We start from the raw sequence: 25195 nt of genomic DNA, 5'->3' as shown, positions 1-25195 counted from the left end.
CTGAATTTCAGGGTAAATCCCTTCTTGAATAGTCAAATGCCACCAGGATAAGAAGATTGGGGCTGTCTCTTTTCACAGATATAATTAAAATATCTTAACCATGACTGCAACACTGTTATCAAACTATACTTGTGTCAGAAAAAAGTGAGCAAATGCAAACAAGATATTTATAGGGACAATGGAGAAATGTTCTTAATTAAAGGTACTGGCAGTCACCAAAGAAGACAGCGATAACCTGTAAATAATGAATGTGTCCCTGTTTTCCTGTTGACGCAGATCTTGAGCCAAATTGAACAGATGGATGAACAGACAAGGTGCTGGCTTGCTGTGTGGGAGGGATGTCTTGAAAGTTTAACATCCATTCAGGTGAAATACACATGGTCATCATCAGCCCACACTTGAGCCTATTGGGCCACGCCTCTGGGATCACCATGACCACATTCCTCAAAATAGCCTGACTCTGGTCGGGAGGACTCTGCAAACCCAGCTAGCCGAGCCCAACCCAGCAGAGATGGACAGTCTTACTAACAATATCGATGGTTAGCTGCAGTGTTTTTGCTGCAAGCTGAAGTGTTGGGATTAGCTGTGACTCCCTTAGAACAGCTCTAAATCTAATTAGGCTATATGTCTCATTGCTACCGTCAGCAAGGGGAGAACTGACATACATGAACAATCCTGGTATGCACTAAAGCAAACTGAATGCAGTAGTAGGAAGTGCATCCAGTGGTGAGATGTAACTAACTGCTAAATGCAGTACTATGTAAAATGTTGAGGTACTTGTTCAGTGGTTCAATCGAGTTTTTCCTAATCTTTTTATGGCTTTTGATCACTTTTCTTCACGTTTCAGATGTCCATGATATGTAGCAGTTACACCAAAAAGACATTTCCAGTCTAAACTTCTCACATGGTTTGATCCAATGTCTAAAGTTATGCAATACTTCACAAACAAAATAATAAATGGAGAAATGTTCTAAATTGAGTACAGATTTGTTAAGCAGAACTATGTTTTGTTCTCTTTATCTCAGTGATGCTGGAGGGGCCTGACCCTTAGTTTGGGAGCCACTGGACTGAACTGAACTGTAAATACTTAAAATGAGTTCCACCTCGACCAGCTTTTAAGTTATTTTAATAAGCATGTTTTATTTGTCAGTGTATTTTGATTACATGTTACATGAAAGTAGCATCTGAGTCTTTACCACCACTGACTAAATGGGCATTTCTTGCCTGTGCGTGCATATCAGTGACACATTTTGCAACACATTTGTTGTGCCTTTGACTATCTCCACTAAAACTGTGTATCTAGATAATAACCATGGTATTAGCTAGCTGTATAACCTCTCATGACAGTGGAAAACTGCAGAAAACAGCAATAATGTAGGTCCTTTATGTTGGCCACATCCTGTCAGCTGCATGTTTGTGCAGCTTTAGGGGAGATGGGAGGGCGATTTGGGATTTTACTTGACATAAAGATGTTATCCCAGCAGGTTATATACATTTGCATGTACAGATGTAACACCAGTCAAATTGCTGTAATATAAGACTACAATGCAAGAGTCAAGGGTTGCCACTATCATAACATACCAACCAAAGTAGTATCCTATCAGCAAGTAAAAATAGGGGAAGGATAATAATACAGTTTTTGTAGCTGCATGCACAGCATCACATAGGGAAATAATGCTGTAAAGACGTTTATGACGTACAATTATTTCAGTTTAGCTAAAGTGGCTACGCCCTGTGGTAAACCACAAGCCTGTGTGTGTAACTGTATGTGTGTGCAAGTGTTAATGTTATAAGAAAAAGGCCCTCAAACCTTGGAGGTCTAACTAATCTTAAGCACAACATTTTTACTAAGATAGAAAAATATGTGTCCAAGTATAAGCTTGGCATCAAACAGTGTCTGTACAAGTGCCTGCATACAGTATGTGTGTGTGTGTGTGTGTGTGTGTGTGTGTGTGTGTGTGTGTGTGTGTGTGTGTGTGTGTGACAATGCAGATCCAATAACAGAAAGAGGAAGATGAGGCAGATGCTGACTCTAAGCAGATTATTGAAAGGATGCTCACTGTTGTTTCATTATGCATAAGCTAGCCACAAAAGCAGCGTCTGAGGGCGTTGGCACACTTAAAATAACTGCACACTTACAACAACCATGGCACGCACGCACACGCACGCACGCACGCACGCACGCACGCACGCACGCACACACACACACACACACACACACACACACACACACACACACACACACACACACACACACACACACACACACACACACACACACACACACACACACACACACACACACACACACACACAACCTACTTTGTGTATGGATATATATGAGAGGGATAGAGGGTATCAAGTTGAACAGATGGCGATTGACATGTTCAAAGTTAATCCTGGTTTTCTGGGAACAAAGCAAAAGAAAATCTCCATGAATAGTATATGAATAACACCTTAAGAATGCCTGTGATTTGTGGAAAGGACATCAAACCACTTTAAACAACATAAGCAGAACCTCCTTGTTGGTCAAACTTGTTATTTCTGAGTTGGTTATTCCTTCCTTCATTCTCAACACTGCATCTGTAGAAAATAAACAGATGAAAAGCAGAAATCATGCTTGTAGTGGGGTTACAGAAAAATTAATGAGCAACACATTCAAATATAAATCCTTTCAGCTAAAGCAGGGGTCTTAACAAATATCTAAACACAACATTTTGTTTATCTACCATAGTTTCTGATTAAAAATTGAGAAAAAAAAGATAAGAACATACAACATTTTATGATGGATTTAGTTCAAATTTAGAGTCTGAAGTGACCTGTAGTTTAGACCATGTAAGAAAAGTAGGATGCAAACGCATGTGCTGAAGCCGACCTGAGAAAGAAGGTGAACTGGGAAATTGAGTCCAAGGTTGAGCCCCAGACAAGACATGTACACTGTAAACGTTTCAGACACGATGAAAACATCCTTGTTTATGTTTTCTTCTTTATTACCTAGATAGCTTGGATTTTTTATGAGCAGAGGAGTTTAAGAACCGTCTCTTTTAAACCACTTAAATGCGGGCATTTACTCAACAGAATAAAGAGTGAGACATATTTTATCCTACATCACAATTTCTGCTTGTGATTAGTGCAAGCAGCTTCCCTTCAATTGATGGATGTTTGCATGAAGAGTTGTTTTGATAAATGTGTATGGACCTGAATCTTTAGACATTTATGTACAATAGGTTGTCTCACAATATTGTAAAAAAATCTATGTATTTGCAAGTAGTTAATGTAGCAGCAGCATTGCCAAACGCAGCAATGAATAACATCAGTTTGTCAGCCATTGAGAGCAAAGAGAACAAAGTGTGACTGATCAGTGTTATAGCACCACCTAGTGTTAATGTTATAGCACCACCTAGTGTGTTCCTTATGGGCCACATGGGTAACAGGATGGAGGTGATTATCATAAAAAGACTGGCTTGTAGTTTTATTGAAGTGTTGACATAAACTGGTGAAGCAAGGTATATATTTTCACATAAATAAAGACAAACTTTGTTTAAGCCTTAAGACTTCCCAACTCCAAGGCTAATTCAGAACTAAGGACATGTTTCCATGGTAACTACTAGTGACACATTCTGACCTGGGGCATAAAATAACACAAAAAAGGAAGAAAAAGGAACCCATGACTCATGATATCAATCAGAAAATATTGTGCCTCGCTACATCAAAACAATGTTTTTGTAATCAAATTAAAACAAATGGACTTGCTATAGTGACCTCGGGGCCTCCTTGGACCCAGACAATCTCAGGGTCCAGGCTTTAACTTTTAGATATGGCAGCCTTGACCAAACAGGCATGATCAGCATCATAATTATGATAATATTCAAGTGTAGTTCAATGTTTCAATGTATGGTGGCTTGGTGATTAAAGGTAGAAGATGTGGCTGGCACTGCCCCTTTAAACATCTCTCCTTCCAGTCTCGCTCTCCGGGCGGCTCTCTCTTCCCCATTTCGCTGCTTTGTTTTCATCGTCGCTCCTCTGATCATGGCTGCCCATTCTGCAGAAGAACCGTTCCCCTTCCACGGACTGCTTCCCAAAAAAGAAACTGGTGCCACGTCTTATCTCACCAGGTTCCCCGAGTACGATGGCCGAGGAGTGCTCATCGCTATCCTGGACACCGGCGTGGATCCCGGAGCTCCCGGCATGCAGGTACATCTAACCGGCAGCTGTCTCACGTTAGCTGTTAGCTAGCTGGTGGTAGCTAGCAAAGCTAAAGGCCCACATATTTCACATGATATACACACAATAACTATGAAAACAAACTTCATGTGTGTTATGACAACCAAATCAACACAAAACTATTGATTGCGTATGGTTCCCCTAGCTGTTAAAGTGTGTTTCGGTGCTAAACAAACATACTAACGTTATAATATGCTAGTTGACATACCTGCTAGCATATTAGCTTGGCAGCTAACAGCTGAATATGTCCGCCTCCGTTTTCATTCAACCTCCACACTGATTATTCATAATTTATCCTGTCACCTGGTTAACTACCGTTTGGCTGTTATGATTCGTATCTAAATTAATGTTTATATGTCATTATAAGTTGCAAAAATATAGTATGTTCGTTTAGTTGTCTGTTAGTGAGTCCTAACTACATGTTTACTGCCAAGTCACACTGAAGTTAGCTTAGCAGCTAGCTACACCGTTTGGAACCAGTTAATGAGTCCTTGACAGTTTCCATACAGTTTGGTTTGTTAGAAACCAGCATGTTAGGCACATCATGACACTTAATAAAGGTTAACCGGAAGTTCGGCTGGAAAAATCTTACCGCTAATTTATTACACCTAAAATAATAGTAAACACACTGGTGCACAACAATCCTGTTGGCAGCTATGTGGCAGCACAGAGGCAATTCACACACATTGTTTCGGAATGTCATCAATTACACTCATTTTGGGAGACTATGTTGAAATGAATTAATTCAGGGTAATGCAAAGTAATGTACATTGGAAATACACTTCATAATGTCACTGATAATTATATAACCGAGATCCCAAGAAGGCAATGTCAATAAAGACAACAAAAAACCTACTGTGGAGCAATAGTTAGATATTAAGATACATTTATAATATGGAAAACTGAATTGAAGAAATTAATGATTTATGGCTTTACTGAAATATACATTTCAAGATACTGGATATGCAAATGCCTGTATTTGAAGATGGGCACTATGGCTGTTTATTTTGTTTTCATTTTGTAGTGTTTATTTGTGTTTTATTTTACATCTTAATAAAGTGTATACACTAACTTTGTATTACATTCTATACATTACATTTAATCTAGTTTGCCCTTTTATCCAAAACCACTTGCAATAAGTACAATCTACCAATTACACCAATATTTTTATTTTTAAACCCGTCACTTTGATTCACTGATACTTTAAATGCCAGAATCTGAACTTGACCCCTTCTTAAACACATACGTATAAAGGGGTATGGGCAAAGCATTTTAAGTTTCTTCACTATAAGGAATGGTTTGAGCATTACTCAGTCAAGATAAAAATCATCACTGCTTCTTTTAGGTCACAACTGAAGGGAAGCCAAAGATTGTCGACATCATCGATACAACAGGCAGCGGTGACGTGAATATGACCACGTTGGCAGAACCTAAAGATGGGACAATAACTGGCCTCTCTGGTACAACACTTAAGGTTAGTACAAAGAGTAATAAAATATGTTACATAGGAAATAGTCCCTTTTTTTTAAATGTAACTTTATTTGCCTATATCATAACAACTACATTTTTTGTATTATTCTTGTGTATAGTCTCACTATGTGTCTTTCTATGTCTTCCAGATCCCACCTTCTTGGGTCAATCCATCAGGGAAGTATCGCATTGGAGTTAAAAATGGCTATGAGTTCTTCCCTAAGGCTCTAAAAGAAAGAATACAGGTAGGAACACATGACAATAGTGTTCTACCATGTCTGTCATAGTATTTTTGCAACATTGTGGCTGGGCACATAGCATCTCTCCTTTGCAGTGGTACTACTATATATATATTTTTACTTAGGGTAGTAAAACAAAGTGCATGTTTTCAGAATCCTGTAGATGAAATTAATGGAAATGTATTTGCTTGCCATCCTCTGTAGTTGTTTTATTGCACTTATGTTGTACTTTCGTCTACTAGAAAGAGCGAAAGGAGAAGTTGTGGGACCCACCACACCGAGCAGCACTAGCTGAGGTCTCACGCAAAACCGAAGAGTTTGACCTCGCTCACCCAACACCCTCACAGGTCAGACCTGCACCATGTTGAGTTATTTGTGAATTAGTCTGTGTCAATGCAGTTTCTAGTCACAGTAATTTGGTGTTTCCTAATCTTATTTCTATACTGTATCTTTCCAATGTATCCTTGGTTCCTCACTAGATGGAGAAGTTGCAGAAAGAAGAGCTGCAGAGTCAGTCAGAGCTGCTGGCTTCACTAGAAAAGAAGTACAGTGACCCTGGTCCTGTATATGACTGTGTGCTTTGGCATGACGGATTCACATGGAGGTAAACCCGATCAACATTTTTCCTTTGCATACATTTATTTTTACCATTCCTCTTCACTTCATACTATTCCTTACCAATAGCATATTTTTCCTTCACATTGTCTGTTCCTATTTGTTCTCTTTAGGGCTGTGGTTGACACTTCAGAGAGTGGAGACCTGCCCCAGTGCACAGTGCTGAGCCCCTACAAAGAGTCGCAAGAGTATGCCACGTTGGGAAATGCTGAGATGCTTAATTACTCTGTTAATATTTATGATGAGGGAAACACACTCTGCATCGTCACCAGTGGAGGTGAGATATATCCCAAAGCACGTAGTCCATCTCTTAAAGCAGTGGTTCCCAACCTGGGGGGCGCGTATTATAATTATATAATTATAATACATGATTGTCACTAAAAGCCTTGTCTCTACATTACAATAAAATATAAAAAAGAATTGACTAATTAATTTTAATAAAAATTCAAGTTAGTATTAAAGGCATAAAAAGACAGAAATGTATAATTCTTTCTTTAATAGAAATGTTTCTTCTGCCCGTAAAGTGTCCAAACCAGGCTTGTCTGGATAAGCGCATTTTTAAAACATAGTCATTGTCCATGCCGGTTTCAGTTGGATTATTTGTCACAGTTGCTCCAATCAGATCGGTCTCCTCCATTTTGTAGATTATTTACGACTTTTGAATCCACATAAACACATCGGCAAAATCCGGCTTACTTTGAGCATGTGTTTTAAACAGTTTAATCCCTTTGTGAATTGTTTCCACTTGCGCCGTCCTTTAATTTCTTCATACAGCGGGAATCCAAATGAATTAATCCTGAGTCCAATAACCATCAAAGTCACTCCAATAGTGCTCCTTAATTACGCGTTCATCCTCCTTTAACTAAATACTTCACATTCATCCTGTGTGTGTGTGTGTGTGTGTGTGTGTGTGTGTGTGTGTGTGTGTGTGTGTGTGTGTGTGTGTGTGTGTGTGTGGAGCAACTTCCAACAGGAGTCATTTGGGGGGGCTCTTGGGAAAAAAGGTTGGGAACCACTGTCTTAAAGGATGCCTTCATATCATTCAGTCACAAAAGGATTCTCAGTGTAACAGTCACTCATAGCAGTTTCACCACTTGAGGCTGCATAATCAATTTAATTTTACTCGGTGTATTCTCTAGTCTAACTTGCTTATTTTCTTTTTTAAAGGGGCTCATGGGACACACGTGGCAAGCATCGCAGCAGGTTACTTCCCAGAGGATCCTGAGCGCAACGGCGTGTCCCCCGGAGCCCAAATCCTGGCTATTAAGATTGGAGACACCCGCCTCAGCACAATGGAAACAGGCACTGGACTCATCCGCGCGGTATAATGCCCAGACAAATATAAACAAACTACCCTTTTTTCCCTCTTCTTTCAGCCTTTAATTTTCTCTCTCTCTTCTCACTCAAAGATGATTGAAGTCATCAACTACAAGTGTGACCTGGTTAACTACAGCTACGGGGAAGCCACCCACTGGCCTAATACAGGGTATGTATTGCAGCAGGGGTTGTGATTGTGTGGGTTTGTTTTGTGTGGAACACTTTCACTGATTTGTGTCAATTTCTCTCCCAGGAGGATTTGTGAGGTGATCACAGAGGCTGTGCAGAAGCACAATGTGATATTTGTGTCAAGTGCAGGAAACAACGGTCCGTGCCTTTCCACGGTCGGCTGCCCAGGAGGAACCACCAGCAGTGTCATAGGTACGCAGTCAAACATAGTTTAGCCTGTTTAACTGTGTTCAAAATGGCTTTTTATTATTTACAGTAGAAAAGACACATAAACACAATGGCCATGATTCCTACAGCTAAAATAATTAGCAGTTTGTTTTATCATGGAATTTCCAAAATCCCTTATGGTAAAATAATAATAGAAAAAAGAATATTGCGTAGCCAAATTATTTATGTATTAATGTTATTTACATGTTAATTCCTGCCCCCTTCCTCTCTGTAGGAGTTGGAGCATATGTGACTCCAGACATGATGGTGGCCGAGTATTCCCTGAGAGAGAAGCTGCCTCCCAACCAGTACACCTGGTCATCAAGGGGCCCCAGCACAGACGGGGCCCTGGGGGTCAGCATCAGTGCGCCAGGCGGGGCCATTGCATCTGTACCCAACTGGACACTTCGTGGTACACAGCTGATGAACGGCACTTCCATGTCGTCCCCTAATGCCTGTGGCGGCATCGCACTCATCCTCTCAGGTGCGTCCAGGATCATGGACTCATAATAGACATGGGACTATATTGCATGTATGGAAGATCCACCAACATGTAAACCTGATGCTAATGTGTGTGGTTTTTTGTGATTAAAGGATTAAAACAGAATGGTATCCCTCCCTCTGTTCCTGCGGTGAGGAGGGCGCTGGAGCACACAGCTTTGAAGATCGATGACATCGAGGTGTTTGCACAAGGCCATGGAATAATCCAGGTAACTCTTTTGTGGCTTGTAACAGTCTTAGCTTCATCATCATCATCATCATCATCATCAATCATCATCATCATCATCATCATCATCATCATCATCATCATCATCATCATCATCATCATCATCATCATCATTATTCTGCTGTTTCCTAACATGTTTCTGTGTGCCTTCCTGTAATCTGCTCTCAGGTGGATAAGGCTTTAGACTACCTCACTCAACACGCCTCTTTACCCTCAAGCCAACTAGGCTTCTCAGTAAGTGTGGGATCACAGAGAGGCATCTACCTCAGGGACCCAGCCCATGTTCTCGCACCTTCAGATCACGGAGTAGGAATTGAACCAATCTTCCCAGAAAACACAGGTTTCTGTATATTTGGTTTCACACGCATTACATTTAACACTAGAACCGCCAACGGGTACATTTTACCTGTAGCAGTTTTTTGATTGTATGTAACTTTTTTTCAATAACATATTAAAGTCTCCCAGTCCGTAACTTTTCCTGAAAGTGTGTTATGTAGCACCCTCTGTTGTTAACAATTGTCAATATGAAGTCAGATTGAAAAAATCGCCCAAAAAAAAGCCATTTATACCCATATCCGCCAGCGGGTAATATTTACCTCATAGAAAATGCAGCGTAAACATGATGTGTTGCTATAGCAACGCCTTTTGTCTACTGCGGTTCCTTATCAGAGAGAGAGAGAGATTGAGAGATAGATAGATAGATATATTGATAGAGGGAGGCTTGTGGCGCAGTGGATAGAGCCTTGGTGTTGGGATCAGGGGTCACAGGTTCAAACCCCACTGCAGTCAGCATGTCGTTGTGCCCCTGGGCAAGACACTTCACCCCAAATTGCTCCTGTGGGGATTGCCCACAGTACTGAATGTATGTAAGTCGCTTTGGATAAAAGCGTCTAACAAGTAACATGTAATGTAATAGACAGACAGATAGATAGTTATAGATAGTGTAACATCTTGGAGAATACAAGATCTTGGATGACTGAGCTCACGTTGAGGACGTAATGCATGCAGGTTACGTGCCAGTTGAATAAAGATGGACACTCGGAATGAGAGAAGTAGTCCGCGTCGTCTGTTTATGTAGACAATTATATGTCCATAGAACAAAACATTACAGATGGATCGATAGATAGTTATAGATAGATAGATAGAGAGATTTGTACCTAAACAAAACACAAGTCTAACACCAAGCGTTTAAATCAGCACTCTTAGCGATATTTTATACTTCATGCTATCTGCACAAACTATGTCATATGAAAAGCTGAGAGTCCACAGATTCTATTGGTATAAGTTTCATCCCTGTGCGATCAAAACTCACTGTTCTGTATGATAAATAAAAGAACATTGTACCTTGAAAATCAATAGCGGGTACATTTTATCCGTTGGCGGTTTTAGGTATACAGCGACCTCTGGCGGTTCTAGTGTTAAAGCTTCTTTTGTTGTTCTTTTAATTTAAGTGTTTTTATCTTTTAAACAATCTGTATTCTTCTAATGTCCACCACAGGGAACCCTGAGCGAATCTCCTTGCAGCTACACTTAGCTCTGACATGTGCCGCCCCGTGGGTCCAGTGCCCCACCCATCTAGAGCTGATGAACCAGTGTCGCCATGTGAACGTCCGCGTCGATCCTGTGGGGCTGAGAGAGGGAGTGCACTACACAGAGGTAGGGAGAAGAAAGAGGGAAGAATTTTTTATTTGTACTGTTTCTGTGTGTATTAATGTGAAACTGATCGCTTTCTGTGTTTAGGTGTGTGGGTATGATACATCAGCACCTAGCTGTGGACCTCTTTTCAGAGTCCCAATCACAGTTATAATCCCTGCCAAGTGAGTTCTTTCACCATATTTATTCTCTTACAGGTGTATTTGTGTCTGACAACTTTCTCCCTTGACCTCACAGAGTGACAGATAGTCGTAATCCAGAGGTGTGTTTCACAGACGTGCACTTCAGACCGGGTCAGATCAGACGCCACTTCATCACTGTTCCTCAGGGAGCCTCCTGGGCAGGTCGGTACACCTTGTGCCTTACATTTAATTCAATAACCTTTTATCTTTTAAAATATTAGTACAAGTGACTTGAAGTCACTTTCCATTCATCCTTTTGTCATCCTCCACATTCTCTCTTGTCACTGTTCTGCTGTTTCTCACCTCTCAATCCCCATCCCCCTCCTGCAGAGATCACACTGACCTCTCATTCGGGAGACGTGTCCTCAAAGTTTGTCCTCCATGCGGTGCACCTGGTCAAACAGAAGGCGTACCGAGCTAATGAATTCTACAAGTTCTCTTCACTGTTGGAAAGGGGCTCACTAATTGAAGCTTTCCCTGTGCTGGTACGTATATAAAGTTACAAATGTACTTTCATATATCTGGGGTTTTACACAAAGTCATTTTGTGTGTGTGTGTGTATTGCAGCTAAAAGAAAAGTGCTTTGAATGTAGTGACTTATTATTTGGTAAATGCATACAAAAATCGCAAAACTACTTATTAATTATTTCTGCATCTCCTCTCCAGTCTGGCAGGATAGTAGAGTTTTGTATTGCACGCTGGTGGGCGAGCCTGGGAGACGTCACCGTGGACTACAGCATCTCGTTCCATGGACTCCACACTTCCCCTTCACCCCTGCACATAGTAAGTAGAGAGAGAGAAACAGAATAGAAATACACATCAGCATTGCTCACAAATAACCCTCGCATTGTCAGTTCTCTGTTTGTAACTCTGATTTGTCTCTTCCCAGAATGCCTCGGAGGGAGTAACGAGTTTTGATGTGTCGTCACCTCTGAGGTACGAGGAGGTGTCCCCCACTATCACCCTTAAGTCCTGGGTTCAGCCTCTCAGGTAATGTCAGACTCACTCGTGTAGATGTTGTTGTTCCACATCAGTGCAGTTGTTTCATCCTTCTTCTTGTTGTTGTTGTTGTTATAGGCCCTTAAATTCAAAGATAAAAGCCCTGGGATTGAGGGACGTTCTGCCAAACAACAGACAACTCTATGAGATTGTCCTCACCTATAGCTTTCACCAGGTACTGCCAACACCATCTGCACTTTCTATGAAAGGAAATGTTGATTTTGTTTTTTATGTGTGTAAATAATCTTCTTTTGCTCTGGTCTCAGCCGAAGAGTGGAGAGGTCACCCCCAGCTGTCCCATGCTGTGTGAGCTGCTGTACGAGTCTGAGTTTGACAGTCAGCTCTGGATGCTACATGACCAGAACAAGAGACTACTGGGCTCTGGGGATGCCTACCCACACCAGGTACCATAGACCCATGAAGAGCTAACATTACATGTTTTTTCGTATGTTGCACACAATGAGCTAACACATCTCCCCCCTGTCTCTTTAACTCCTCCAGTATTCTCTGAAGCTGGAAAAGGGGGACTACACCGTGCGTCTGCAGGTCCGCCACGAGCAGTCCAGTGAGCTGGAGCGCCTTAAGGACCTTCCGTTTGTGGTGTCCCACCGTCTGTCCACCACTCTCAGTCTGGATGTCTACGAGTCGCACCGCGCTGCCCTCATGGCCAAGAAGAAGACAAACTCTCTCACCCTCTGCCCGGGCGCCACTCAGCCCTTCTACATCACAGCTCTGCCAGACGACAAGTGAGTCAATTTGACCAGGGACTCGTATTAACATATCCACAGTCATTCTGAGGAACAAGCCGCTTTGACCACAGTAGATCCTTTCAGACTCTACAGCAGATGGAGCAGAGATTAAGATGGTCCTCTGTTAACAGAATACCATTTAATCCATAATCTAAACACAATGAATACATATTTCAGTATTTTCTGTAATATTGTGATCAAATGTATTTAATGTTCCTGACTTTTTTTTTTCTTTCTCCCCTTGCTTCTCTCCTTTTTCTTTTCCAGGGTCCCAAAGGGGACGAGTCCAGGATGCTATCTGTCAGGTTCTCTGGTTGTTCCCAAGAGCGAGTATGGCAAGAAAGCAGTGAGTTGTCTTTTTGTTGTTACCCTCTGTCCTCCAGAGCAGTCATCATCCTCCCTCCAGGGATCTAAAGTCACGGTAGCTTTCAGTCTACACTAGATACTTCACAAACAAACACAGTACATATCTAGGTCAATCCTTTAGCATGAAAATCTCAAATACACTAATTTAATGTGTAATGCCCCAAGTACTGGTTCTGAGGATCGAAAGGAAGATCATTGCTCCAATACTTGTTGCTTTACAATTTGTGTAGGTTTTGTATGGTTTCTGTCATCACCTTTAGAGCTGGTCGGAGTCTGGTGCTCTGGTGCTGCTTGAATTGGTTGATGCATACCATTTTATTTTTTTATTTTCTCTCATTTGCCTTTGTCTGCGCTTCTGCTGTGAGCACCTGTCAGATCGCCACTTGCTGGTTCTGGCTGTTTATTGGCTCATTTGGATTGCAGATTAATAATAACATTCAAAGCTGCTAACCTGATCAAATGACTCCGATGCTTATAGACCTTGTTTTTATCATTTGTAAATGATATAAATATTAGTGAGGAATGATACAAACAAACAGAAGGTCTGTCTAAAATGATCAGTAGTTTCTAATGGAAGTACACATACAGTATGATGCCAGACATTTTTAGTGAAATATTTGTTTGAAGGGAAAAATGGAAAATGTTCTCTGATGTCTGCAGTACAATGGCAAATGTGTTTTCTTCTTGAGCGTATTCTCACTAACTGTACGGGCTGCAGGTGCTCCTCTTTACTGAGCTAAAGTGTTGATGTCGCACATCTCTGAATACTTTAGTTTGGACAGCTTTGATGCTCTTGACTCAGTGGCTCCTATACGCAAAGATCTTCTTGTCAAGCACCTGTTAACAAATTGTGATCAATGTTTCTATATATTGTTTTAATTTGCGTTTTTATTGTTTGAGTGTCTTGAACACATGAATTTTACTTGATGTAAAATATTCACCGTGAACCCACCTCACATTTGACTTTAGTTTTCAGTCCTGAGTGAAGATACAGTGCTTATTGAGCATATGTGAGAAAAACAAGTTGATCAGATTTGTAGATAGAAATCAGAGTGTCAAGTACACCGCTGTTTACTTCTGTAGCATTTAGAAGAGTATGACAGGCATAGGCGGAGTTTGACATTTGCGCTTGGGGGGGGCAAACCTTTTTTACTGACGTCAGTACACAGTCCCAACTATTGCGTGGCGTGCTACGGATACAGTAGCAATAAAGCCAGCGCTCACCGCACTGAGTATGACTTTTCCATATACGAACACAACTCGTCCCGTCATGCACGCCTCATGCCCGCCGTACACACACACTCATATGGAAGGGGCGGTCTCCCCCCCCAACAACAGTGCATTACAACTGTAAAACGTATCATAACTGTGCACATCTTATACTTATTTGATAACTACTATATCCCTTGGTTACTTGAACATGCTACAATATTATTAACCAGTGTCCTACTTAGTGCAGAAGTAGACGCCTTAAAGTCCCAGAAATTGGACGTTTTAAAGATCGCCGCATTACCATTACTGCTAATTATTGTAATACAATAGCTGAATCACTTGTATGCAAAAAAAAAGCGAGGGAACTTGTGTCCTTAACCTCATACGTCACACACACACACGTCACAACATGCGACTGCTCAAAAATGAAATTATTTCAAACAAACATGATATTATTCAGATTTGTATTGTAACAATCATTGTATTACATCTATTAAAATATTGGAACAGTTTTAGATGTAGTAATGCTGTAACATATTTCAGCCACTAGGAGGGGGCAATGCCCCCCCGCAAAATCCACCTATGATGACAGGTGGGTGGATTAGACTCCTGAGGATGAAAGATAAAACATGAAGAAAGAGAGAATCCTTTTTTGGTTTGTTTGTGTTGTTCTTGTCCTTACTGTGTGTTATTCTGACCACCAGGGGCAGGCCTCTGCAAAACGACAAGGGAAGTTTAAAAAGGTACTGGATGAGCTAGAAACACTGTACAACGTCCACTGTTCTCCTACAACAGATGGAGCTTATTGCTTAAAGGGGATTTATTCCATATTAATTAATTATACCAAATCATGTCATCATTGCTGTAGTGAAATATGCACAAGCTAGCCTTAGTGGGTAGTAGTTAACGTTTTCTGGTGGTCGGTAGAGCTTAATATTATATCTTTAAATATGAACATCAATTGATCATGACACTTTTTAAGCTTGTATAACTGGGAATGAAACATACTTTGCTTAGCTGATTTAAAAAGGTGATGGAGTCTCAGAACATTGGCAGGAAGAGTTTACAGTAGTAGAGGAGGTCATTCATTATATTCAATCAGGTATTTTTTCTGACGGAACCATTTGTTTGTGTCTTCGTACAGGATGTCGTTCCGATCGTGTACCACTTAATTCCTGCTCCCAACAAAACAAAGAACGGAGGGAAGGAGAAGGACAAGGAAGCAGACAAAGAGAAGGACGTGAAGGAGGAGTTTGCAGAAGCTATGAGAGACTTGAAGATTCAGTGGATGACAAAGTGTGTACAGTTACTCTTCTACCTTGTTCACACATTGCTCGCTTTTCTTTAAAATTCTCAGTTAACCATCTGTCGTCCTCCCGCTCCTCTGTTCAGGTTGGACACCAGCGCCATCTATGATGAATTGAGGGAAAACTACCTAGATTACCTCCCCCTGCACGTGCAAAGACTGCACCAGCTGGACTCTGAAAAGGTGAGGGCAGGAATATAAGATGAAATGGACGAAGCTTTAACCAGATGAAACCTCCGGAGCATTTCATTCTTTTCTCTTAACACAGCAACTTCCTCTGCTCGCATGTTCTCCTTGTGTTCTGGTTCAGGAGCGCGCCAAACGTCTGAAGGAGGTTGTGTCTGCCGCCGACATCGTCATCTCCCACATCGACCAGACGGCCCTGGCTGTTTACCTCACCTTGAAGACTGACCCTCGGCCTGATGCCGCCACAATCAAGACGTATGTCACACAAAATAAAAATATATAATATAAACTAGGGATGGAAATGAATATTGGAAATGATTCAGGTATTCGATTATGAGTCATGAATATATTTTGCTCTGTAGTCTACGTTAGTTCGGTTAACCAGATTACCGTTTTTTTCTGGGGCCGAATATTAGAAAAATAAATGTGCCTTGAAATTCCCATCCCAAGTACAAACTTCTTTAGAGACTTTTACCAAGGCACACTCAATTAATATAATTGATGCAGCCGAGTAAGAGAATAAGAGAGTTAACCACACAAAAAGAAAATGACCATACCCCATTGAACATAACTCTGAATGCATTGAACATGACTCACTTGCATCTTACCTTGTATACAACATCAACTCAAAGACACAGTAGCAGGAAATGTAGCCGAAGTGGTAAGCATATTCACCAAATGATAAAGTTAGTTTGTATTTGATTTACAATAACTGCACATTACAAAGTGGCAAGATCTTGCTAAGTTGTTTTTGGGGCAAGGTTGCCCACCTCTGCTATTACTCACTGTAGAAAGGTGATCATCCCAGCAAAGCTCACTGAACTGCTGAACCTACTCCTGACCTTTCTCTACCCTCTGTTTCAGGGACATGGAGAAGCAGAAGTCCTCTTTGCTGGACGCTCTGTGCAGGAAGGGCTGCGCTCAGGCCGACCAGCTCCTGCTGCCCCCCCCGCCACAGGAGGGGGCGCCTGCGGTCTCCACGGGAACACCACCACCACCAGCAGCAGCAGCAGCAGCAGCAGTAGAAGAAGAAGAAGAAGAAGAAGAAGAAGAGGGGATAGTGGAACAGGTGGACAGCAGCTCTGATGACACCGTGTACTGCGTGGTGAAAGCGTTGACAGAAACGTTTTGGGAGGTGCAGAAGTGGGCGGAGCTAACTGACTCCAAGGTGAGCCAAATGTTCTTGGAAAATTAAGAAGAGGCCAAAGTCTTTCGAAAGAGGGTTGTTAAGTTGGTTAACTGTTCGAGGTATAAACATTTGATGCAATTATGATAAAAAGAATATTAGCAGATCCATTATTTTTGTATCATTCCCTTACCTGTGACTTGTTTATTCTAATAGCGTTGTGTAATTAGTTATAAGGTAAACACGTTCTACCTAAGTAATGTGCCTTCCCTCTGTTTCTCTCCTGTTGATGTGATTTCAAGCTTATACCATTTGTTTGTCTTTCATCTTTGCCACTCTTCAGGTGTTGATGTTTTCATACAAACACGCTCTTGTGAACAAGATGTACGGCCGAGCTTTAAAATATGCCTCAAAGATGGTGGAGGAGAAGCCCAGCAAAGACAACATGAAGAACTGCATCCAGGTACAAGAGGGCCGCTAATGAGATACTCAATATGTTTGGCTGCACTGTCTCCAAAGATAATAAAAAAACAATGGTGATTTATTGTAATCGGTTAGCTTTGTTCCTCTGTACTGACTTCTCTCTTTGTTTTCCAGCTGATGCGACACCTCCGATGGAGCCACTGCGCCACCTTCAGTGAGAACTGGCTCCCTGTCATGTACCCCGCAGAATACACAGCTTTCTAGGCACAGACGCACATGCATGCACCAGCAGCACAGTCCATTACATGGTAACTTGAATATCATGCCCCTCAGGGTCACATGGTCTATGCATCTGGGTTTTCAAATATAGATGTAGAGGGACACCAAAATGAAGGATAACAGAATGTGAACGGTTAGAGGCTCTCGACACCTTATAAGGCGAGAGGGGATCACGCTCGTCCTGTCTTTAAATGTCTTGTCATCACAGACAAAACAAATCATTCAGTTTATATTTTTTAAATGTTTTAAACCGTTGCCAAGGCTTGATGATACTGTAGCTCGGTGCTTTCTTAGTTAGCTGTTGTCCTTTTTTATTTTGGTGTCAGATACACATTTAGAGGCTTTCACATCCCGCTCGTCGTCAGCTCACCGCACTCCATATCACATAGGTCACCTCATTCACTGCATATCACATAGGTCACCTCGTCCTCTCATCTCAATATTGAAAAAAGGCCAGTGCGGACTCCAGGGACGCACTCAAAGTCTTTTACAGAAGAAAATAAAGAAATGACTATCTACTCACTTTCAAAATGGACAGCAGAAAAACTGGCCGTTATGATACTTAGAAGACAGGAGGACTTGCTGCTGCACGATGTTCGGACATACGAGGTCACACACAGTCTGACCTATCCCTGAAATAAAAGGGAGTCAGAACTTGAACACTTCTTCTTTTGTTTTTTGACTGTTTCAGCCAGGCCTGGTTGATAAAGTTGTCTCGTCTGTCTCTTTAGGCTCTCACTTGAGTACACAACACAATATTAAGGGTGCCTTTCTACATGTACCTTACCCTTTTTTTCAGTTGAGATAAAAACAGTGCAAGGCTGCAGAATCAGTAGCGTCTGCAAACAATAATTTTACCCATCATCCTTTGTTGTCAAATATGTTTTTTAACTCATCTATCTGCAGTATGCCGTGCCCGTGCAGGCCGTCAGTGACTTGTCAGCCAATAGGAAGCCACAAACACTTTCAGGGCATCATATGTGTGTGCCCCCCCACTCCATACTGCAGGTACCTGAGCAGCACATTTGAAAAACTTTATTTACAGACCTCACTCACATCACAAATGCAGTTTAGAGAGAGCAGAAGGATGTCCACATTCAATGTAAAATGTTCACGCAGTATTAGATGTTTTTCTGCAGCATTCACAATGTTGCACTTGTACACAGTGTCATAAAATAATGTACATACACACATAACGTAAACAAATATAAAAATGCAATAGGTATATACAACAAATATTATTCCAATTGATGTATTTTGCATATATGCATGTCTTCTAGGGTGTAAGAAGGAACAATGGTTTATTTAGATGCAGATTTTAGTTTGTTTAAATTAGAAAGGTTTTTAAACATGAATCTGACGATAATCCACTGTTTGTTTGTGTGTGTTTGTGAATGACTTTGTTACTTGTGAGCATATCTTTGTATACATGACATGTTCTCCCTACAGAACTGATGGTAGCCAATAGGAGGAGGTTAAGCATGGATTTGTTTTTTGTTTGTTCTCCGATACCTTATTTACTTAAAAGGACTGTGCCAGTGGTTTTGTATGTTTTATTAGCTTTTAAAAAAATACATGGCTAGCCATTTAACACAGGATCTTTTGTTATGTTTAATGGGTTTTCTCAACCAACTGTTTCTTTTATTTAGGAGACTTTTCAAACTCTCATAGTGAACACCAAGTCTGCATTAAAGGCCCTTAAACAACATTTCTCCATCTATTTACCATGAACAGTGCGGTTTTACATAAAGATAAAACATTTCTGGCAAATTCAGAAATAGTTTATTTACATAAGAGCTTTCTGTTTGTTCACCCTCGCTGGGTTTAGGTTCTACAGGCAATGTCACAGAGACGTATATAATGGGAGAAAAAAATGTATCTGCCAAGTACAAAAGTGCACCTCATACGCTTGCAAATGGTAAGGCTTAAATGAATCTTAGGTGAGGCAAAACTTGCAGAAAAACTCATCTATCAGGTTACTAATGAGGACACACTGCTGTTAGTTTTCACAGTATCTGCTAAAGATGCAATCAACTTTAAATCTTACACATTTGTGACCTTTTTTGCGTGTGGATCTGTACAAACAAAAAGTGATTTTCTGTCAGTCTGTAGTGTTACCAGTTTAACCAAAGAATGACTGCCCCATGTTAAGTTGGTTTGAATACACACAAAGGCAAAAACAATTATACAATAGGAGGAAATTGACGTGCCCCAAACCACCCAGTCTGAGAACCACTCCTCTTCTACATGTAACAACTCAAAATAACATCTGATGACCTCACGTGAAAGATGCATACTGTAAACGCACACATTTGAAAGCCAAGGCCTTTCATTGTCATTGGAGTAAACAATCTCTTCTGAGATGATGTTAACTGTACTAACTATAAACACACAGCAGGTGGCACAGCCCATGTTTCCCCGGGTTAAGGACACCTTGTGTTTCTGTTTTTAGCCGGGGCTCGCAGACACTTTCTGCAGCAGCGTCAGCACCTCAGTGCGCAGGGCTTACAGTCAGTTGGGGTTAACAGCATTTGTGCTTATTGTTTTTACTTTGTTGCACCTTTTGTTTTCTCTTCGTCCTTTTTTTTAACCTTTTTCACATGTTTGGCTAATGCAGATGTTACCTTCAGGACTCTCCTGTCTAAAGTACATTGCCAATAACAGTCTCTCTCAAAAATGGCCTTAACTTTCACCGCAGGACTAAACCGTCCATGACTCTTTATCTTTTGCTTTCACTCTGCTGGTGTCAGGAAAGACTTCTTCTGGATGTTGAGTGTTTATAATTGTAGTCATCAAATGTAGAAAATGCCAATATTCTACAGAATGTTATGAAATAAGGTTGTATGATCTTAGTATAATTGTATACCCCTTCTTCCTTGACTACATCGGAAACACACGAGCTACTGTCACACTATTTTATTGTCACATGGAAAAAAGTCACATACAAGGAACACAACACTGAATAAAAATGATTTGTGCTCTAGTCATCACTTGCATGTAAATTGAGCATAAACGATTTTCAGCAGCGTTTCTGTTGTGTTTTTAGGTGAGCGATATTACTTTTCATTGCATTCTAAATAAGAAACAGCCAGGTGGACCTTTTCTTGAAAGGAACAATTCTGTATTATGTTTAAAATAATAACAATTCACATGCAAACAATTACAGGACATTTAATAATTGATACAACCATGAAGCAAACTCTTTTTTTTAGATTTAACTGATGAATTGTTTTGACTTTAAAATATCCCACAACCCGACACATTCAAATGTGTTTGTTTCAAAGCAATCTAACATTTTAAATATTAAGGATACCGTCACATCAAAAATAGAGTAGTCAATATATTGGAACAACTCACAAACTGGAAAATTACAGAAATCAAGCATTTTTTCTTGGAAATACGTTTTTTTTTTCTCCTCACAGAAACATAATGGAATTGATTTGAATAAACTTTACTCAGACCTTATGTTTATCAGTTTTGACCTTATCAGGTTAAACATGGTGTTCTTAAGGTTGTATGGTATTAGACCGGGATGACGTGTAGTAAAAAGTGCAAGTGTCCTGGGGCCTCATTTATAAAGGGATATATGCTCAAAATATGGCGTACGCCAGTTTCTACGCAATGTTTGCGATTTATAAAATACCAACTTGACGGGAAAATGTACGGTCCTCCACGCAAACTCTAACCCATGCGTACGCACTAAGCACAAACACGAGAGACGAGAAACTGCGACACCGTTGGCAGAAGGAAGAATGGAGAGAGAAATATGTGGAAATAATAGCCTACCCTAAATAAAATGTTACCTCTCATTTATCATATATGAAGAATTCATTTTCAAACATTGATTAAAGCCAATCTTAAAATGATTAAACAAACGCCTGTTTGCGACTCCTCAGTGCACACAAAAACATCCATCCATCCATCTTCTCCCGCTTATCCGTGGTCGGGTCGCGGGGGTAGCATTTCCAGCAGAGAGCCCCAAACTGTCTTTTCACACAAAAATATAACTTGGAGAAATAAATAAATACGGATATGTTATTTAAAACCACCTCGAATATGTTGTGTTAATGTTATGAAATGTTTTCTCATAAATAATGCGGTAAGCAGGAGGACAGAATTACGTCTAAACTGACGCCGTTTTGCATTTCTATAGGTTGTAGATACGAGTATGGTTTTATATACTATCATGTTTAATCGTGTTTTATGCCGTTTGCCAAGACTTGATAAGTCGCTCGTAAAACACAGGAGGTATGGAAGCTAAGAACACCATATGTGGTAAATTGTACAGCTAATATAACACAACACATTAGTTGTATTTCCTTTAACTGGTGGATATAGGGTTGCTGCAGGGGGGCACAGCTGATCGCCAGCTGGAACACAAACCACCAAAAACATAATTCAGATCCAGTCGTCGTGACTCCACTCCGGAGGGATTCCCCGTTCACTTCTATGAAGGCTATGTGTATTGTTTTTGTCATTAACCTTTTTCGGGCCATTTATTTATTTGTTTTGGTGACGATCCGACCTCCATGCTGCTACTCTGGTTCAAACTGCATCCACCAAACAATATGATTTATCTCGACCTCCCCAAAATAACCAAAATCTGACACGGTGTGAGATGTCTTTTTTAGCTGTTCTGTCGTAATTTGCTGCGATCTTCTTCATAAAGTCAGTCAGAATGAGTGAATGAATGGGCGTTTCTTTGACTATTTATAGCCAAATAATATGGGCGTTACGTGAAGCCCGCAAAAGCTGCACCGCATTTCGAGTCGGATGTGATTTATAAAGGGAAACCGGCGTAGGAAGTGCTGTACGCACTTTCCTCGCCGGTGCGCAATGTTTGGTGAATCGGAAAATGTCGGAACATTTCTGTACCTATTTTTTGGATTTCTCCTACGTAAGCAACCTTCCCACGTGAATCCTACGCACGGCGTTATAAATGAGGCCCCTGGTGTTGCAAATTAACACACAGATTATGAGCTAATTGGTCAAAGTGTAAACATGTAAAAACCTCATTTGATCATTAAAACGTATCCAGGTCAATTATAACTCAACAGAACTAATTTAGTTTAATATTAAATGAAGAGATTAAATGTGTAAACCCTGACCTCGGCTTCTGCTACTACTGATCAAAACCGACACTCTTATTTAATGATATTTAATATAAAATAGTAATCATTATTCAAAAGATTAGGAAACACTAAAAGGAAACAAGTGATGCAGGTTGAACATTTAAAGCTGCGCTGTCCAAACAATTTAAGTTGTTTTACTTATTAGCTCAACTATGCTGTGATTCTCGCCCTTCACTTTCCAAAGAATAATGCTAATAATGAAACATTCAAACAGAGGCCTGTAGCGGTCATTGTGAAATCTCTCAATCTCTGCACGTAGCCATGAAGATCTTCATCTCTCCGTCTTCAACCAGAATACTCGTGTTGAACGCTTCCTTAAAGTTCTCAGTGAAAGTCAGATCAGTCACAAACCTCACCTTGTTGGCCCAGATCAAAGTAGTTCCTGGCCTGCAGAAATGCTTCATGGTAACCAGGAGCTCGTCCAGGAAGTCGTGATGGTAGACCACATCAGCTGCCAGCACGTAGTCGTAGTGATGGACAGACGGAGGGTAGGAGCGCTGCAGGTCGTGGCCCCAGGACAGAGCTGCTACCTGCGGCGTGTGGCTGCAGCGGCCCCTGGTGTTCCTCATCACGTTGGCCAGTAGGTAACCTAACACCTCAGGTAGGTCTGTAGCTGTGGCTGTGGCTCCTGAGGATCCAGAAACAATAATCTGTCATCAACATGGCTACAGAAACATATTACACACTGAGAATAACTGGATTTTCAACCTCTATTTTTATTTCCTTTTATCTAATTTTCTATATGTTATTGTACACATTTTATCTAATTATTTTTATTTTAACAATTTATCTTTGTCTTTGTTTTAGTAATTCCCTCTGAAGTAGCAATATGAATCAAGGATTTTTAACTTAGTTTCCACAAGAGTCACTTTAACCTTTTCTACTTACTTTTAAAGCACTTGTATAATATGTATTAAAACTTCCAATGCCTCCAGACATTTTCTTTATTAAAGTTTAACCTTGAATTTGAACCTCTCACCAAGGAATGCAGCTACAATGGACAGGAGGCCAGTTCCTGCTCCGATCTCCAGGACTGTCTTGTCCACTAAATTAAACTGTTGGCGATGGGTGTCCAAGTAGTGACAGAGAGTCAGAGCCTGAGGGAAACATGACTTACAATTCAACATCTTTGAGTTCATTTATTAACAACCTCCGAATAAAAGCAATAGCTTCTCAATAAATAGCATCCCCATAATCCAAAGGTGTATTAGGAACTGTAAGGGTGTAGTGTCTTTCTGCTGGTGAATGCAAGTTTTAAAACAAATGTTTCTCACCCCCGGCCAAACGGTGCCTGCGTAGGAGTCCAAAGCGCCTTCGATGATGATCTTCTGCCCAGCGAAATAGTACACTTCTTTATCTATTCTGATGCAGAAGCACGGAGCCCAGGCTAGTTTATATTGCTCCTTGATGTCTGATTCCTCTGGAGGATATAACAATCAGACACTTAGAACCTCTGTGGTCTCTCTGTACGAGTTTGGAAATTAATGATTTGTATTGCTCATATTCATCTTACCTTTTTGCTCCTCTTTATCTTGGGCACCCCCATCTTCCTGCTGCACTTCTTCCTCCTCCTCTTCCTCTTCCTCCTCCTCCTCTTCCTCCTCCTCCTCTCTTCTCTCTCCGATTAGCATATGATAATTTGCCGAAGAAATTAATGATGGCAAAGTATTCATGATCCTGCTCTTGGAAAAGGACAGATAGATGGTGCTTCATTTAAAGTTGTTGTCCTCAGATTATCCTCAAAATATTTATTTCTGATACTAAATCCTAATATTTAAATTGACAACAAAATATAACAGATTACAGGATTAACAAGATAAATACAGATTAATACATTATATTTGTAATTTTCACTTTTAGTTCAGCATGTCTCCCCTTCATTCTTGTATTGTAATTTAATTGATGTGTTTATACCATTATTTGTTAACTAACACTAGTTGATGTGAACATAAACTTTTTTTTTTAAAAGATAATCTTCTGTCAGACTACATGAGAGAAACGTTTCAAAACATACTTTGCAAAGTCTTGTTATAAAACTTGATAACAAAATATCATACAACAATACCATCAAATGAAATACTGCAGAGTATGTTGAAAAGATACCGTACTCCTCTTCTTACAGGGATTTTGTAAACATAGTCAAAACCTCCCTCTCAAACCCACTACCTGTGACCTTTGACCTTACCTGCTGCTGCTGCTGCTGCTCTTTTTCCCAGTGAAGAATCTCAGGAGAAATCAGATTGCATACGGAGACCTCAGACTTTGAGGTTATAGACTGAGCATCCTGATGCCACACCCATCACCATCAAGGGGACGGGGTATTTTTAGACCCTTGCAGGAGAACTCAACACAAGTAAGAGTGCACTTAGATACAAGCACACACACACACACACACACACACACACACACACACACACACACACACACACACACACACACACACACACACACACACACACACACACACACACACACACACACACACACACACACACACACACACACACACACACACACACACACACACACACACACATACACACACACACACACACACACACACACACACACACACACACACACACACACACACA

General features: G+C 40.7%; 2 protein-coding genes across 4 annotated transcripts; one reads left to right on the top strand and one right to left on the bottom strand.

The window, feature by feature from the left end:
• Positions 1 to 3952: 3952 nt before the first annotated feature.
• On the top strand, positions 3953 to 20456 carry tpp2 (tripeptidyl peptidase 2). 2 transcript variants are annotated; one of them, XM_034109545.2, is made up of 29 exons: positions 3953 to 4194; positions 5570 to 5698; positions 5844 to 5939; positions 6176 to 6280; positions 6413 to 6537; positions 6662 to 6825; positions 7716 to 7870; positions 7958 to 8034; positions 8119 to 8246; positions 8497 to 8745; positions 8856 to 8971; positions 9157 to 9328; positions 10487 to 10644; positions 10729 to 10805; positions 10879 to 10985; positions 11154 to 11308; positions 11490 to 11606; positions 11713 to 11813; positions 11901 to 11997; positions 12089 to 12226; positions 12324 to 12568; positions 12839 to 12917; positions 14854 to 14892; positions 15294 to 15445; positions 15542 to 15638; positions 15766 to 15896; positions 16506 to 16809; positions 17111 to 17230; positions 17365 to 20456. In XM_034109545.2, the coding sequence occupies exons 1-29, from the start codon at positions 4030 to 4032 to the stop codon at positions 17452 to 17454; spliced, it is 3888 nt and encodes a 1295-aa protein (XP_033965436.1). In that variant the 5' UTR covers positions 3953 to 4029; the 3' UTR covers positions 17455 to 20456. The 2 variants fall into 2 exon arrangements, with proteins under 2 accessions (XP_033965436.1, XP_033965442.1); XM_034109551.2 differs by lacking the exon at positions 14854 to 14892 and having other exon boundaries at positions 3954 to 4194.
• On the bottom strand, positions 20371 to 24880 carry LOC117466837 (protein-lysine methyltransferase METTL21C). Of its 2 annotated transcripts, none has more exons than XM_034110317.2 (5): positions 24787 to 24880; positions 24115 to 24283; positions 23876 to 24021; positions 23581 to 23698; positions 20371 to 23229 (listed from the first exon to the last, which is right to left on the bottom strand). In XM_034110317.2, exons 2-5 carry the CDS (start codon positions 24272 to 24274, stop codon positions 22844 to 22846), a joined length of 810 nt encoding a protein of 269 aa, XP_033966208.1. In that variant the 5' UTR covers positions 24275 to 24283; positions 24787 to 24880; the 3' UTR covers positions 20371 to 22843. The 2 variants fall into 2 exon arrangements, with proteins under 2 accessions (XP_033966208.1, XP_033966216.1); XM_034110325.2 differs by having other exon boundaries at positions 24115 to 24278; positions 24787 to 24878.
• Between the last annotated feature and the right edge of the window lie 315 nt (positions 24881 to 25195).

Source organism: Pseudochaenichthys georgianus, chromosome 3 (assembly GCF_902827115.2).
Source record: "Pseudochaenichthys georgianus chromosome 3, fPseGeo1.2, whole genome shotgun sequence".
NCBI lineage: Eukaryota > Metazoa > Chordata > Actinopteri > Perciformes > Channichthyidae > Pseudochaenichthys > Pseudochaenichthys georgianus.
This window is presented reverse-complemented; position numbering and strand designations above follow the sequence as displayed.